General features: G+C 53.7%; 1 protein-coding gene across 2 annotated transcripts in view; it reads right to left on the reverse strand.

The window, feature by feature from the left end:
• LOC105820524 (interferon lambda-1-like) overlaps positions 1-11,147 on the reverse strand; it is an 18,521-nt gene extending 7,374 nt beyond the window's left edge. The window contains exons 1-3 of one of the 2 annotated variants that reach the window (XM_012657015.1): positions 11,138-11,147; positions 10,855-11,036; positions 10,517-10,569 (exon numbers count right to left, since the gene is read on the reverse strand). In XM_012657015.1, the coding sequence (XP_012512469.1) occupies positions 10,517-10,569; positions 10,855-11,036; positions 11,138-11,147 (245 nt within the window). Of the gene's footprint in view, positions 1-10,516; positions 10,570-10,854; positions 11,062-11,137 lie in introns of those variants that run through there. The other variant, XM_012657016.1, reaches the window with a different exon arrangement.
• Between the last annotated feature and the right edge of the window lie 530 nt (positions 11,148-11,677).

Here is an 11,677-nt window from a genome sequence, read left to right on the forward strand (position 1 = left end):
TCGGCCTCCCAGAGTGCTAGGATTACAGGCGTGAGCCACCGCGCCCGGCCAGTAGATAGTATTTTAAAATAAAAAAGTTTGTAAAAAGTCAAAGTTGAAAAAAACAAAAGGTTATCTTCATAATTTTCAAAAAAAGAAAAAAAGAAAAAGTCAAAGTTGATAAAAACGTACTAGAAGAAAGAAAATTATTCCGTGCATATTTTTCCATGGAGCTACAGGTTTTTTTTTCTTTTCTTCTTTCCTCCCCACCTCTTTTTCCCACTCCAACCCCTTTAGATAACCATTGTTGACTGACAGCCACTTAAATCAAGTGTAGACTCATGCACATATTGTTTTTGTTGTTGATTTTACCAAAGTGGATTCAATCATACTGTATGCATTTTTCCACAACTTGCTTTCCTCGCTTAGCAATGCTTCTGGAAACTTGCCCCGGGGGGTCCTAGTAGGTGAGGGGGAAGGAAAACAGGGTCAGGTTCCCACGTGGGGTTGGGAAGAGCTGAGTCAAAGGACCCTGAGTCAGAGGAGGTCGCAGACCAACTTCCTTTGCCCACCCCCTTCCACAGTGCCAGCTGGGCCACCTTGGATTCTCTGGTGTGTCTCTCAGGACCCCCACAGGGGGTGCTATGGTTTGTGCCCCACCCCCAGCCCCAATTCTTATGTCGAAATCCTAATCCCCAAGGTGATGGAATTAGGAGGTGGGACCTTGGGGAGGAGATGAGGTCATGGGGGCGGAACTCTCACGAATGGGATTAGTGTTCTGGCACATTCCACCAGGTGAGGACACAGCCAGAAGTCCCAGCCAATGAACCAGGAAAAGGGCCCTCATTGCACACCTAGTCTGCCGGCGCCTTGATCTTGGACGTCCAGCCTCTAGTACTGCAATAAATAAATTTCTGGCGTTTATAAGCTACCCAGTTTATGGTAATTTGTTATTGCAGCGGGAACAGACTACGGTGTCGGGGGTAACCCTCCAAGGCAGAGGGGTGGCGGCAGGGCAGAAGGGGCATTTCAGTGCAGCTGGGCGTGGACGAGGGGGACTGGCTCCGCCGCTGGCCGGCCAGACCCTCGGGTCCCGCAGCCCCGCCCCCGCGCCAGGGTGCCCAGAAGCTCTGGGAGGGGCACGCGGGACGCTCGGTGGGAAACAGGAAGTCGCAGCCGGTAGGAGACAAGTAGGGAAAAGGTCGAGGAGGACAGATGCGGAAGAGGTGGAGGGGAAAGGGGAAGGGGAAGGGTGAGGAGGGCCCCCCTGCCCCCCACGTGGGAACGGAGGGGGGAGGGGCGCACACGTAGATGGGGGGCAGGCCTTGGCACAGGTGGGCAAGGGGGGCAAGGGGAGGGGAAAGGTGACGAGGGACAGGTTAGAGAGGCTGGGCCAGAGCAGGCTGCCGCGGGAGGGGGGAGCTGGGACCCCATTGGGTTCTTCCCCCCTTTCCCGATTTTGTCCCTCGCCCGTGTCCTGGAACCTCCTCAGCAGTGCCGGTCACCAGGACCACTCGGGTCTGTCTCCTCGTGCCTCTCCCCCTCTTCAACCTGACCTAGTGGGTCCCCTTCGCCTCACTGGGCCCTGTCCCCCTTCGCCTGACCCCACCATCCCGCCCACCTTTGTCCCTCCCACGGACCCATCCTTCGCGCCCCTCAGTGCCTCACTTGCAGTGGCAGGTCCCCGGTTTCACGTCCTGTGGGGGGCGGGGGAGCCATGACCCACCCGTCCGGCCTGGAGTCCCAAAGAATTCCTTCATCCATTCTTTCCTCAGCTACTAATGAGCCCCCGGGATGTGCTAGGGCTGACCAAGTGTTTCCTGTCACTGTCCCTCAGGGGGAGTGGGTCTGAGGACAGAGGCAGAGGGGGAAGGAGCCTCAGTCCACGGCTTGAGGGACGGAGGGTACACGTCAGTAGTCTCCCCGGGAGGAGGAGAGTGTGAGTCCACAGAGATCAGAGGGAGGCGCGACCCCAGGGAGAGCCGGAGGCGTGGGACACCATCGGCCACATGGCTCCACTGGAATGCCTACCTGTCCTGGGCACCGTTCTAAAGACGTCACCTGTGTGAGCCTCCGAAATCCTCAGGACACACTTAGGAGGTCAGACATCTTATTATGATTTCCCATTTTCCTACATGGGGAAACCGAGGCACAGAGAAGTAATCTGCCCAGGTTACACGGTAGGTGGTGGGGTCAGATTCAAACCCAGGTCTGTCTGGCTGCAGAGCTGGCCTTCGCAGCCACCCTGTGGGGAGACTCACGAAGGACATGGCCAGGAGAGGGGAGTCAGGGCCGGGCCGTGGATTGGGGAAAGGAGTGAGATGGATGGATGGACAGACAGACGGATGGATGCTGATCGGGAAGGGAGGTCGGCCTCACTTAGCTTCGCCCCGACTTCCGGCTGCGAGAGTGGGCTGGTCTTTCTCTGCGGGTGTATTTCCTTGCAGTCTCTGTCTCTCCTGCTGGGAGACGCTGGATTCAGCTTTTGATTTCTGAAGTCTCGTCTCTGGGGCTTTGCGGCTGTTTTTCTAATTCCGGCCTCTGTCCTGCTGTCTGCATCTCCATTTCAGTTTGTTTTGACACCTTTATCGATATCTCCATGGCTCCTGGGGTCCCGGGGGAAGGGTTTGGCCTTGCTTAGTATTTCTTAGCTTCGGCTGCACATTGGAAACACCTGGAGCTGAAAATAATAATAATAATAACAACATCGTAGTCCTCCCTTACCCATAGTTTCAATTACCCGCAGCCAACCACAGTCCACGAATTCCAGAAATCAACAATTCATCAGTGTTAAACTGTGCTCCGTTCTGTGCATGAGGAAACCTTGCACATCCCACCTGGGATGTGAATTGTCCCTTTGTCCTGAATATCCACACTGTATACGCTACCGGCCTGTTAGCCACTTAGTAGCCACCTTGGTTATCAGATAGAAAAAACATAGTATATGCAGGGTTTGGTGCTGTCCGTGGTTTCAGGCATCCACTGGGGGTCTTGGAATGCATCCCCCATGGGTAAGGGGGGATTATTGTAATAATACTATATAACAATAACAACGAAAATAACAAACATTTATTTGGGGCATCTCCTATGCAAGGCACTGTTATGCTTGTATGTCAATTCATTTAATCCTTACTATATAACCTTACGATGTAGGTATTATTAATACAATTACTCCCATTTTACAGATGAGGAAACTGAGACCTCAGGAAGATGCTTCCAGATCTCATAGTTAATAATGGGCAGCACTGGGACTGAACCTGGTACTTCTTCAACTTTAACATGTGTATGAATTACCTGGAGATATTGTTAAAATGCAGATTTCTGATTCATTAGATCTGGACTTGGGCCCGAGATTCTGCATTTCTGCATTTCCTTTTTTTTTTTTAATGTCAGATGGGTAACATGCCCAGGTCGTAAGAAGGATTGAGAGAGGCACATCTCACGCGTGCACGTGAAAGCCCAATCACCACGCTCACGAACTACAAATGCATCAGAGAGTCTGCATTTCTAGCACTCTCCCAAGGTGTTGCTAATGCTGTTGGGGTTTGGACCACACTTTCAGGGGTGAGAGTTTTAACCATCCCATATTACCACCTCCTGGGATAGAGCCGTGATTCTCAAAGTGTGGTCCTTGGACTAGTAGCATCAGCTTCACCTGCGAATTTGTCAGAAATGAAAATTCTCTGAGCTGCTGAATCAGAAATTGGGGAGGAGGAGTGTCCAGACTCTCTATGGGTTAGCGAGACTCCAGCTGATTTTAATGCACTTTAAAGTTTAGGAACCGCTGGTAGAGTACTCATTACAATGAACCAAATCTCCGAGGTCGCAGCCCAGATAGGTATCTTTAGAGTTCCCCAGTGGACTATAAGGCAAGCAAGGGCATGAGCCACTGGATTCGCCAGAGGGGCAACGCCAGCTGATGTAAGAAAAGCAAATGTGCCACCTCAATTTGGAATTTACCGCCAGGGCGGGGCTGGAGAAGCCCAGGTGTCATCAAGAGAGGACAGATGAGAGACTGAAAGTGAAAGGGAAACAGAAAGGAGGCTAGCGTGGTGAGCCTGGAAGTCTTCTAGAAAGAGAATCCTGAGTGTAGAATCCTCAGAACCCACAGAGTAGTGGGAGGAAAGGAAGTCACCCTGAGTCACATCTACTTCCTAAGGCTGGTGAAAGGACAAAGTACTAAGGAAGGGACAGATGTTTTTGAAGAATTTGGGGCATAGTGGAGACTTTTTTTTGAATCCTAGGGGAATATATGGGGTTTTTGGTGGTGCCAGAAGAAATCTGATGGGTCCTAGTATCAGATGATGTTTCATGAAATGTGCTAAGTGCTTTATACCCACATTACATAGACTCCCCACAACAACCCTATGTAGTATGTTCTCCTTTTCCTGTTGATGAAATGGAGGCTTCATTGTAACCATCCCAACACCTCTCTCTCTCTCACACACACGATCATACCATTTTCAATTCATCCGTATGTCCTAGTGGCTGTACTTTTTTTTTTTTTGAGACAGAGTCTGGCTCTGTTGCCCTGGCTACAGTGCCGAGGTGTCAGCCTAGCTCACAGCAACCTCAAACTCCTGGGCTCAAGCGATCCTCCTGCCTCAGCCTCCTGTAACTGGGATTACAGGCACGAGCGACCATGCCCAGCTAATTTTTTCTACATATATATTTTTAGTTGTCCAGATCATTTCTTTCTATTTTTAGTAGAGATGGGGTGGGGGGGTCTCACTCTTGCTCAGGCTGGTCTCGAACTCCTGACCTTGAGCGATCCTCCCGCCTCGGCCTCCCAGAGTGCTAGGATTACAGGCCTGAGCCACCACGCCCAGCCAAAATTTCCTTCTTTTTTCTGGCTGCATAGTATTCCATTGTAGGATAGACCACATTTTGTCTATCCAGTCATCAGTCGATAGACTTTTTTGGTTTGTCTGCACTCTTTGGCTATTATAAATAATGCTGCTGTGAACATTCAGATACAAGTTTTCCTTCGGACCTATGTTCTCACTTCTCCTAGGATAGGGGCTCGCTTTGAAGCCAAGCTCCTGTGGATGCACCTAATTGGTGAATCCCAGGTCACATGTCCGCTGTCAGTCACGTAGCAACAGAATTACTTCCTAGGTGCATTTACTTCTTGACCCCTAAACTCACTCTTTTTACGGGCTGTCTACTGAGGGGCCACCCCTTGCACGTGTTTCCCCTTTGCCAGCCAGGAACTTGCGGGGCCTGGCCAGTAGAGGGCGCTGGAGGGACATCGGAGGGGGGGTGGGGCCCTCCTTGCTGGGTCCAGGTGGCCGGTGAGCGCGCTTTCTCTGCACTGCTCCGCCCTGTGTGGTTGCTCCAGGGCCACGCTGCTGCAGGGGACAGCTTTCGCCAGCATTTGCCCTCTGTCTGCTTTCTCTTTTCACTCGGGTAGCAGCAGCGTATCCAGGCGTCTCAGAGGGTGTCTTGCCTGGTCACTGCTTTCACAGGCTCGCCCCAGCCCCAGCATGTTCCTGCTGGCGTGGGGGACGCGGGGCCGGCTGTTTAGTGAGCTGAGGACCGGGTACATCTGGCCTTGGCCGGTGCGGGGCTCCCGCAGAGGGCGTGCTGTTTGGCTCCGGCTTTCATGAGAGCCCTCCGCAGCCTTCCGCGCCACCCACCAGCGCTGGCTTGGCTGCGCCCCCGACGTTGCCTGCTTCCCCGGCGGCGCCCAGAAAACCTCTTGCACTTCTTCCAGACTTTGGACCACTTTTTGCAATGAAAAATATTCAGTTCCCGACAAGCCGTGGAAAACGCCTTTCACGATTTCATCACCACTCGCTCTCCAGGCTTCTTTGCTGCTGGTATAAACGAGCTACCGTTAAGATCGCAAAACTGTGTGGTTAGTTTAGGCGCATACTTTGAGCAATTGTACTGTTTTTTGTTTGAGACATAATAAACCACACTTTTTATTAGAAATTGGACATTTCATATTTATTTATGTTTATGTATTTATTTTTGAGACAGAATCTTGCTCTGTCGCCCGGCTACAGTGCAGCAGCGTCAGCTTAGCTCACAGCAACCTCAAACTCCTGGGCTCAAGGGATCCTCCTGCCTCAGCCTCCTGAGTAGCTGGGACTACAGGCATGCGCCACTATACCCAGCTAATTTTTTTATTTTTCTATTTTTAGTCGCTTGGCTAATTTTTTTTTTTTTCATCTATTTCTGGTCGAGACAGGATCTTAATCTTGCTCAGGCTGGTCTTGAACTCCTGACCTCAAGTGATCCTCCTGCCTCGGCCTCCCAGAGTGCTAGGATTACAGGCATGAGCCACCACGCCTGGCCAACATTTCACATTTAATGACCTAAATATATGATTTGCCTCTTCTGCCTCCCCAGCTTTCCTTGGGACCTACAGGATATTGGGCTTTAATCAATGGTTAAGGAATTGGTCTCTTCTTTGTATGTTTCCTTTGGTCACCTCTTATGTCTCTGCCTGCCCGTTTTCGTTACCTACCGATACATGACAAATGACCCAACATTCGGTGGGTAAAGACACAGTGATTTATTATTTCTCAAGATCTGAGAGTTGACCAGGTGGTTCTTCTGGAAGCGCAAGGTGTCAGCAGGGCTGGTCCCCCTGCAGGCTCCCAGGGAGAATCCTTTTCCTTGCCGTTGACAGCTTTGGCAGGCTTCCTGCATTTCTTGGCTCGTGTTCCTGTCCTTCCATCATTCCAACTTGCTGCTTCTGTTGTCTTATTTCCCACTACTGACTCCAACCCCCTTCCTTCTCTCTTATAAGGACGTTTGTGATTACATTGGATCCACCTGGACAACCCAAGACAATGTCCCCATCTCAAACTCTTAACCTAATCGCGTCTGCGAAGTCCGCTTTGCCATGTAACAGAACATATTCCCAGGGGCCAGGGATTAAGAACATCTTTGGGGGCCACTATTAGATCTACCACAAATCTATTACGAGTCTAGGGAACCAACCACAGCTGCATTAGTAGAACTTGGAACTCTGTCATCGAAAGAAATTACAGACATTTTCATATCACATTGTTTCCTAGCAGGCATCTTGAAATAGCGTTTATGCTCATCTCTGCTTCTAAGTCACAGTAGTTATTAGAGCTGCCACAAGTGATTTTTTACTTAATGCATTAACGAAGAAGCACATAAATTACGATATCACAGTGTGAAAAAATATTTTGATCACTGCGTTACAAAAAAAATTGGATTCCTTTGTCCCGTGTATTTTCTTTCATTCTGAGAAGGACCCACAGGCTTTGCGAGGCTGCCGTGACGTCCAGTGCGTGAGAAGGTGAAGGAAGCCACCCGAGGGGACCGAGGCACACAAAGCTGGAAGGACTCGGGACCCCCGGATGGCTGAGTAGAGCCGTCTTGCCAGCGGGACCAGGCACCGTGGGACCAGGAGCCGGCAGAGGATCGCACTGCGGGGTCGCACCCACTGGACTTGGGGGCTCTTTGTCCCGGCAGCTCAGCCCCTGCGCAGACTCCACCCAGCGCGGAGTCTCTGCTTCGAGTTGCCCTCGCTTATGGGGGCTGATCCGGATTAGTGGGGCTCGGCACTTGCTTCTACAGTGTAGGGGCTCGTTTTAAGAAAGAGAATGGAAAAAGATTTCATTTTGTTAATTTTATAAAAATACACGGCTATGTAAGCACAATGACAGGGCCGTGCCCAGACCCGGGAAGGGCCGTGCACAGGCGAGGCCCCCACGCCGCAGCCGGGTGGTGGACACAGCTCTGCTCTGCCCCGATCCCTCTTCAGGACCCCCAGGCCCGGCCCCCAGCAGTTGGGGGTGCTGGCTGCTCATGGCTCCCAGCTGCACCCCTTGTGGGAAGTGCCAGCAGCCCCAGGGAGGTGCCTTGGCTCAAATTTCGTCCCCCTGCTAGGGGACTGCCCATGGCCACTGGTGGCCTGACACAGACATACCAAAGCCTGAGTCCCTGGCTGCAGTTTGTGACAACTCTGAAGGGCCTTCCCTGCTGCAGAGCTCACCGTGGGATGGGCTAAAGCCCCCATTGCATTGCCCTGTGGCCACCTTGCCCCACCGTGGTGCCTTCCTCGTGTTCTTACAGGAGAATCTCCGGAGAGCCCCCCCAATCAACCTTCCGGCCCCACGGTTCTGTCTCAGGTGCTTCCAGGGAACCGAATCGCAGCCCATTTGCATCAAAAGTGATCCTGGCAAGCGACGCCACAAGGGGGCTATTGAAATGGGGTCACTCGCTATTGACTGGTGTTGACCCAAGTAAATGAGGCAAAAATCTCAATCAATGGAGGTTTATCGAGCCACGATTTTGAGGACGCTCCTGGGACAAACCCGAATGGTAGACAAGCTATGGCTGTTTTTCCAAAGGGGAGGTCGGAACTTTCAGCATTTTAAAGGCATACATATCCCTGCATGTTGGATGTGGAAGAGATAGAAAAATGAAAAAATGAAAAAATGAAAAACGATAAACGTAATTTTTTTTTTAATTAAAAGGAAAAAAAAATAAAAAAGTAAAGGCATACAGAGAGAAGGAAAAAGGCAGGGGGAAAGGGAGCTGATGACGTAATGGTTCCATTCTTGTGAGGCCCAAGAAATCTACATTTTCCATAAAATAAGGGAGTGACCGGAAGCATCAATTATGTAGATGTCCCTGGGTAGGTGGAAGAATGTCTGAGTCTGTCTGGTCTCCTGTTCTGTCACCTGTAAGATAAACTTGTGATTCACTATCAGTGTGGAATCAGACAGGCTTTAGTTTTAGGTGCCAGACGTAGGTACAATTTGCCTGTCCTTGTTTATGGGAGGTTAGCAAGAAATTTCCTTAAGGAGCGATCTGTGGGGCCAGGTCTTCACAGGGGGCTGAGGCTTTTACCTTCTCTTTTGCATAAGGAGTGTAGGGGGTGGCCCTGACACTCTGATTTTCCTTTTACACTGTCAGTGCGATCCCTCCATGGGGGCAGGTGGCGTGCAGAGAGCCCTGCCCTGCCATGCTTAGCGGTGGTCAGGATTTTGACCTGGGGTGCTCAGGGGTGAGGCTGGGGAGAGAGGAGCCTGGGCGGGGGTGGTGTCCCAGGCTTCGGGGCGTCTTGGGGGAAAGGGAACAAGCCCCGTAGAACCGATGGCTCTTCCTGAGACCACTGGTTCACTGAGGGGAGATCACGGAGGCTCAGGTGACTCATCAGCAGTTCAAGGCAGAACTTGAACGCCAGAGTCCATCTTGGTAGCAGACAAAGCGAAAACAGGCTCGGAAGACCTTCCTCAGAGCTGGGGGGCTTCAGGGAAAACTGACCCCCAGCTCCGCAAGTCTCCTGTGCCGAAGCAGGACCCGGAGACTTGAGATGGGGATATCTGGGCAGACGCAGCGAGAGCCTTATGCTCCGAGATGCCCCAAGCCCACCAAGCCCGCCGTGGCAGCCCCTTCCTCTCGTCAGCAGATAGAAGCCACCCAGCTCAAAGATCACGCAACGACCTCAAATGAGGCAAATCTTACAAGGCTGTCGTATTGGTTTCCTGTGGCTGCTTTAGCACTGCGGGCCCCAGCCCCAGGGCCACTGAGCGCTGCACCGCACCCCCCTACCCCCACACCGCACCCCTCTGTCCTCTTTTCCTTGTTTATTCCAACAAAGTTTATAAAAAGTAGAAAAATAAACATTTTATTGGATGTGAGTTTGAGAATTCACACACATAAATACATAAATAGTGCAGTGGCAATAAATTAAGAGGCAAATACAATCTAAGATTCCAAGACAAGTGGCAGGTGGGTCACAGGGGAGAGGCACAATGGTGTCTACTGGCGACACATTTCAGGTCCCGGGTGAGGAGGCGGAAGAGGTTGAAAGTGACAGAGGCCTCCAGGCAGCCCGGGGACTCCTGTGGGGGAGGAAGGGATGGGTTGGTGGCTGCCCAGTCTCTGGGCTCCCAGGTGCTCCCCAGTAAACAGTCCCCCTCCTGGTCACTCACTGTCCTCGGGGCCTCCTGGAGCCGGTGCAGCCAGTGCTGGAGGCGGCCCCGGGGCCTGGGGCCTGCCGTGGGCTGAGCCAGGCCCTGTGGGCAGAGGGGCGGGTGTGAGGCAGGGTCTGGCTGCAGGGGGAGTACGGTGGTCACAGCCCACAGACATGGGGACCCCGGGGCCCGAGCACTCACACAGGCCTGGAGCTGGGACCGGAGGTAGCTCAGCATGCGAAGGGGCTGGTCCAGGACGTCCCCCAGGGCTGTGTCAGCCACGGCCCCCAGGACCTTCAGCGTCAGGGCCAGCTCAGCGTCCAGGGCCACGGGGCGCTCCCACACCTGAGGAAGGAGGCAGAAGACAGGAGAGATTCCACGTGGGACAGAGCAGGTGTGGGGGAGAGAGGAACAGTAGAAAGTGACAGGTGGGGGACAGGTGAGAGGGCACAGCCAATGTGGCCAGGGAGGGGGGTAAGGAGGCACAGGTTGCAGGGCAGGAGAGAGGGACAGGCCAGAAGGAGAAGGTGACAGGGCCAACGACGCAGCCAGGAGAGCGGGGCTGGGGAGGGCAGGGCTGCTCCTGCCTCTGCCAACTCACCTGCAGCTGCCTCAGGCTCCAGGGCCTGGGGAAGGGGCGGGAGCCGCACCTGCGGTCCCTCAGCAAGAGGGACTCTTCCTAGGGAGCAAGGGCACAGGTTAGCCCCAGCAGGAGGGGTGGAGGCTGGACCACGCTGGAGGGATGGCAGGATGGCTGAGAATGGGACGAGGGGAGGATCACTCCCAGGAGGACGGTAGAGACACCTCCGTGGCAGTCAGAGCTGGAGGCAGCCTGCTATGGGAGCCGGGAGGAGGCAGCCCCGGGAAGGAAGGGTGGAGGCCCCCTTTCAGCAGAGCCAGCATGGCGACCCTGGAGGGAGGGGTGGAGGCCAGCCCCCACAGGAGTGGCAGCGGGGAGACTCACTAAGGCGTCTTTGGCCATCTTGAAGGCCTGCAGCTCCTTTGGGGACAGGGACTTGAACTGGGCTATGTGGCAGCCCCTTGCATCCGAGACGGCCCTGAGGTGCCTGGTGACAGGAATTGCTGCAGTCCTGGTCAGCGCCACGGCCATCAGCACCAGCACCGGCATGCAGCCCGCGGCCATGTCTGTGTCAGGGAAGGGAAGGGTGCTCAGAGATGGAGCGTGTTGGGGCCGAGGCCGGGGGCTGCAGGGAGGTGACCGCCACGGACAGCCATGTGGGGCTCACCGAGTTTCATTCCTGGTCTCTGGTCTTTGTCAGCAGACGGGGCACCCTAGTGTCCACTCAGGCTGTCACCTGGGGTCTGTCACTGAGTCTCGCTTGGATTCTCTGGGCTCAGTCTCCTCTCCTGGGTCCCAGCCGGCTGCCCTGTGCGGAGAGCGCTGTCTCTGCGTTTCTAGCCACGTGCGTGGTACAGTTCCCGCCTGAGATCCAAGGTGTAGCTTTTAGCCGGCACAAATGGGCGGTCCCAGGTGACGTAGGAAAAGTGAAAACTCAGAGGTTGAAATTGGCCACCAGGGGAGCCCCAGGCCGGGGAAGCCCAGAGCAGGGCGGGACACAAGCCAGGTGAGCAGCTGGCGGGAAAGAGAAACTGACAGGGACTGGATCACCCAGGTGAAGTCAGTTCCCAAGAGGAATCCTCAGTGCTGGCAGCTCCAGCCCCACAAGGAGGGGGTGACGGTGCCCTGACGGGGCGGGATCCAGGACTGGCGAGGAGAGAAGGACGGCGACCCGCTGTTCTGCAGAATGTCCCAATGCATGAGGGGG

This window comes from Propithecus coquereli, unplaced genomic scaffold, assembly GCF_000956105.1.
Source record: "Propithecus coquereli isolate 6110/MARCELLA unplaced genomic scaffold, Pcoq_1.0 Scaffold53, whole genome shotgun sequence".
In the NCBI taxonomy this organism is placed as follows: Eukaryota; Metazoa; Chordata; class Mammalia; order Primates; family Indriidae; genus Propithecus; species Propithecus coquereli.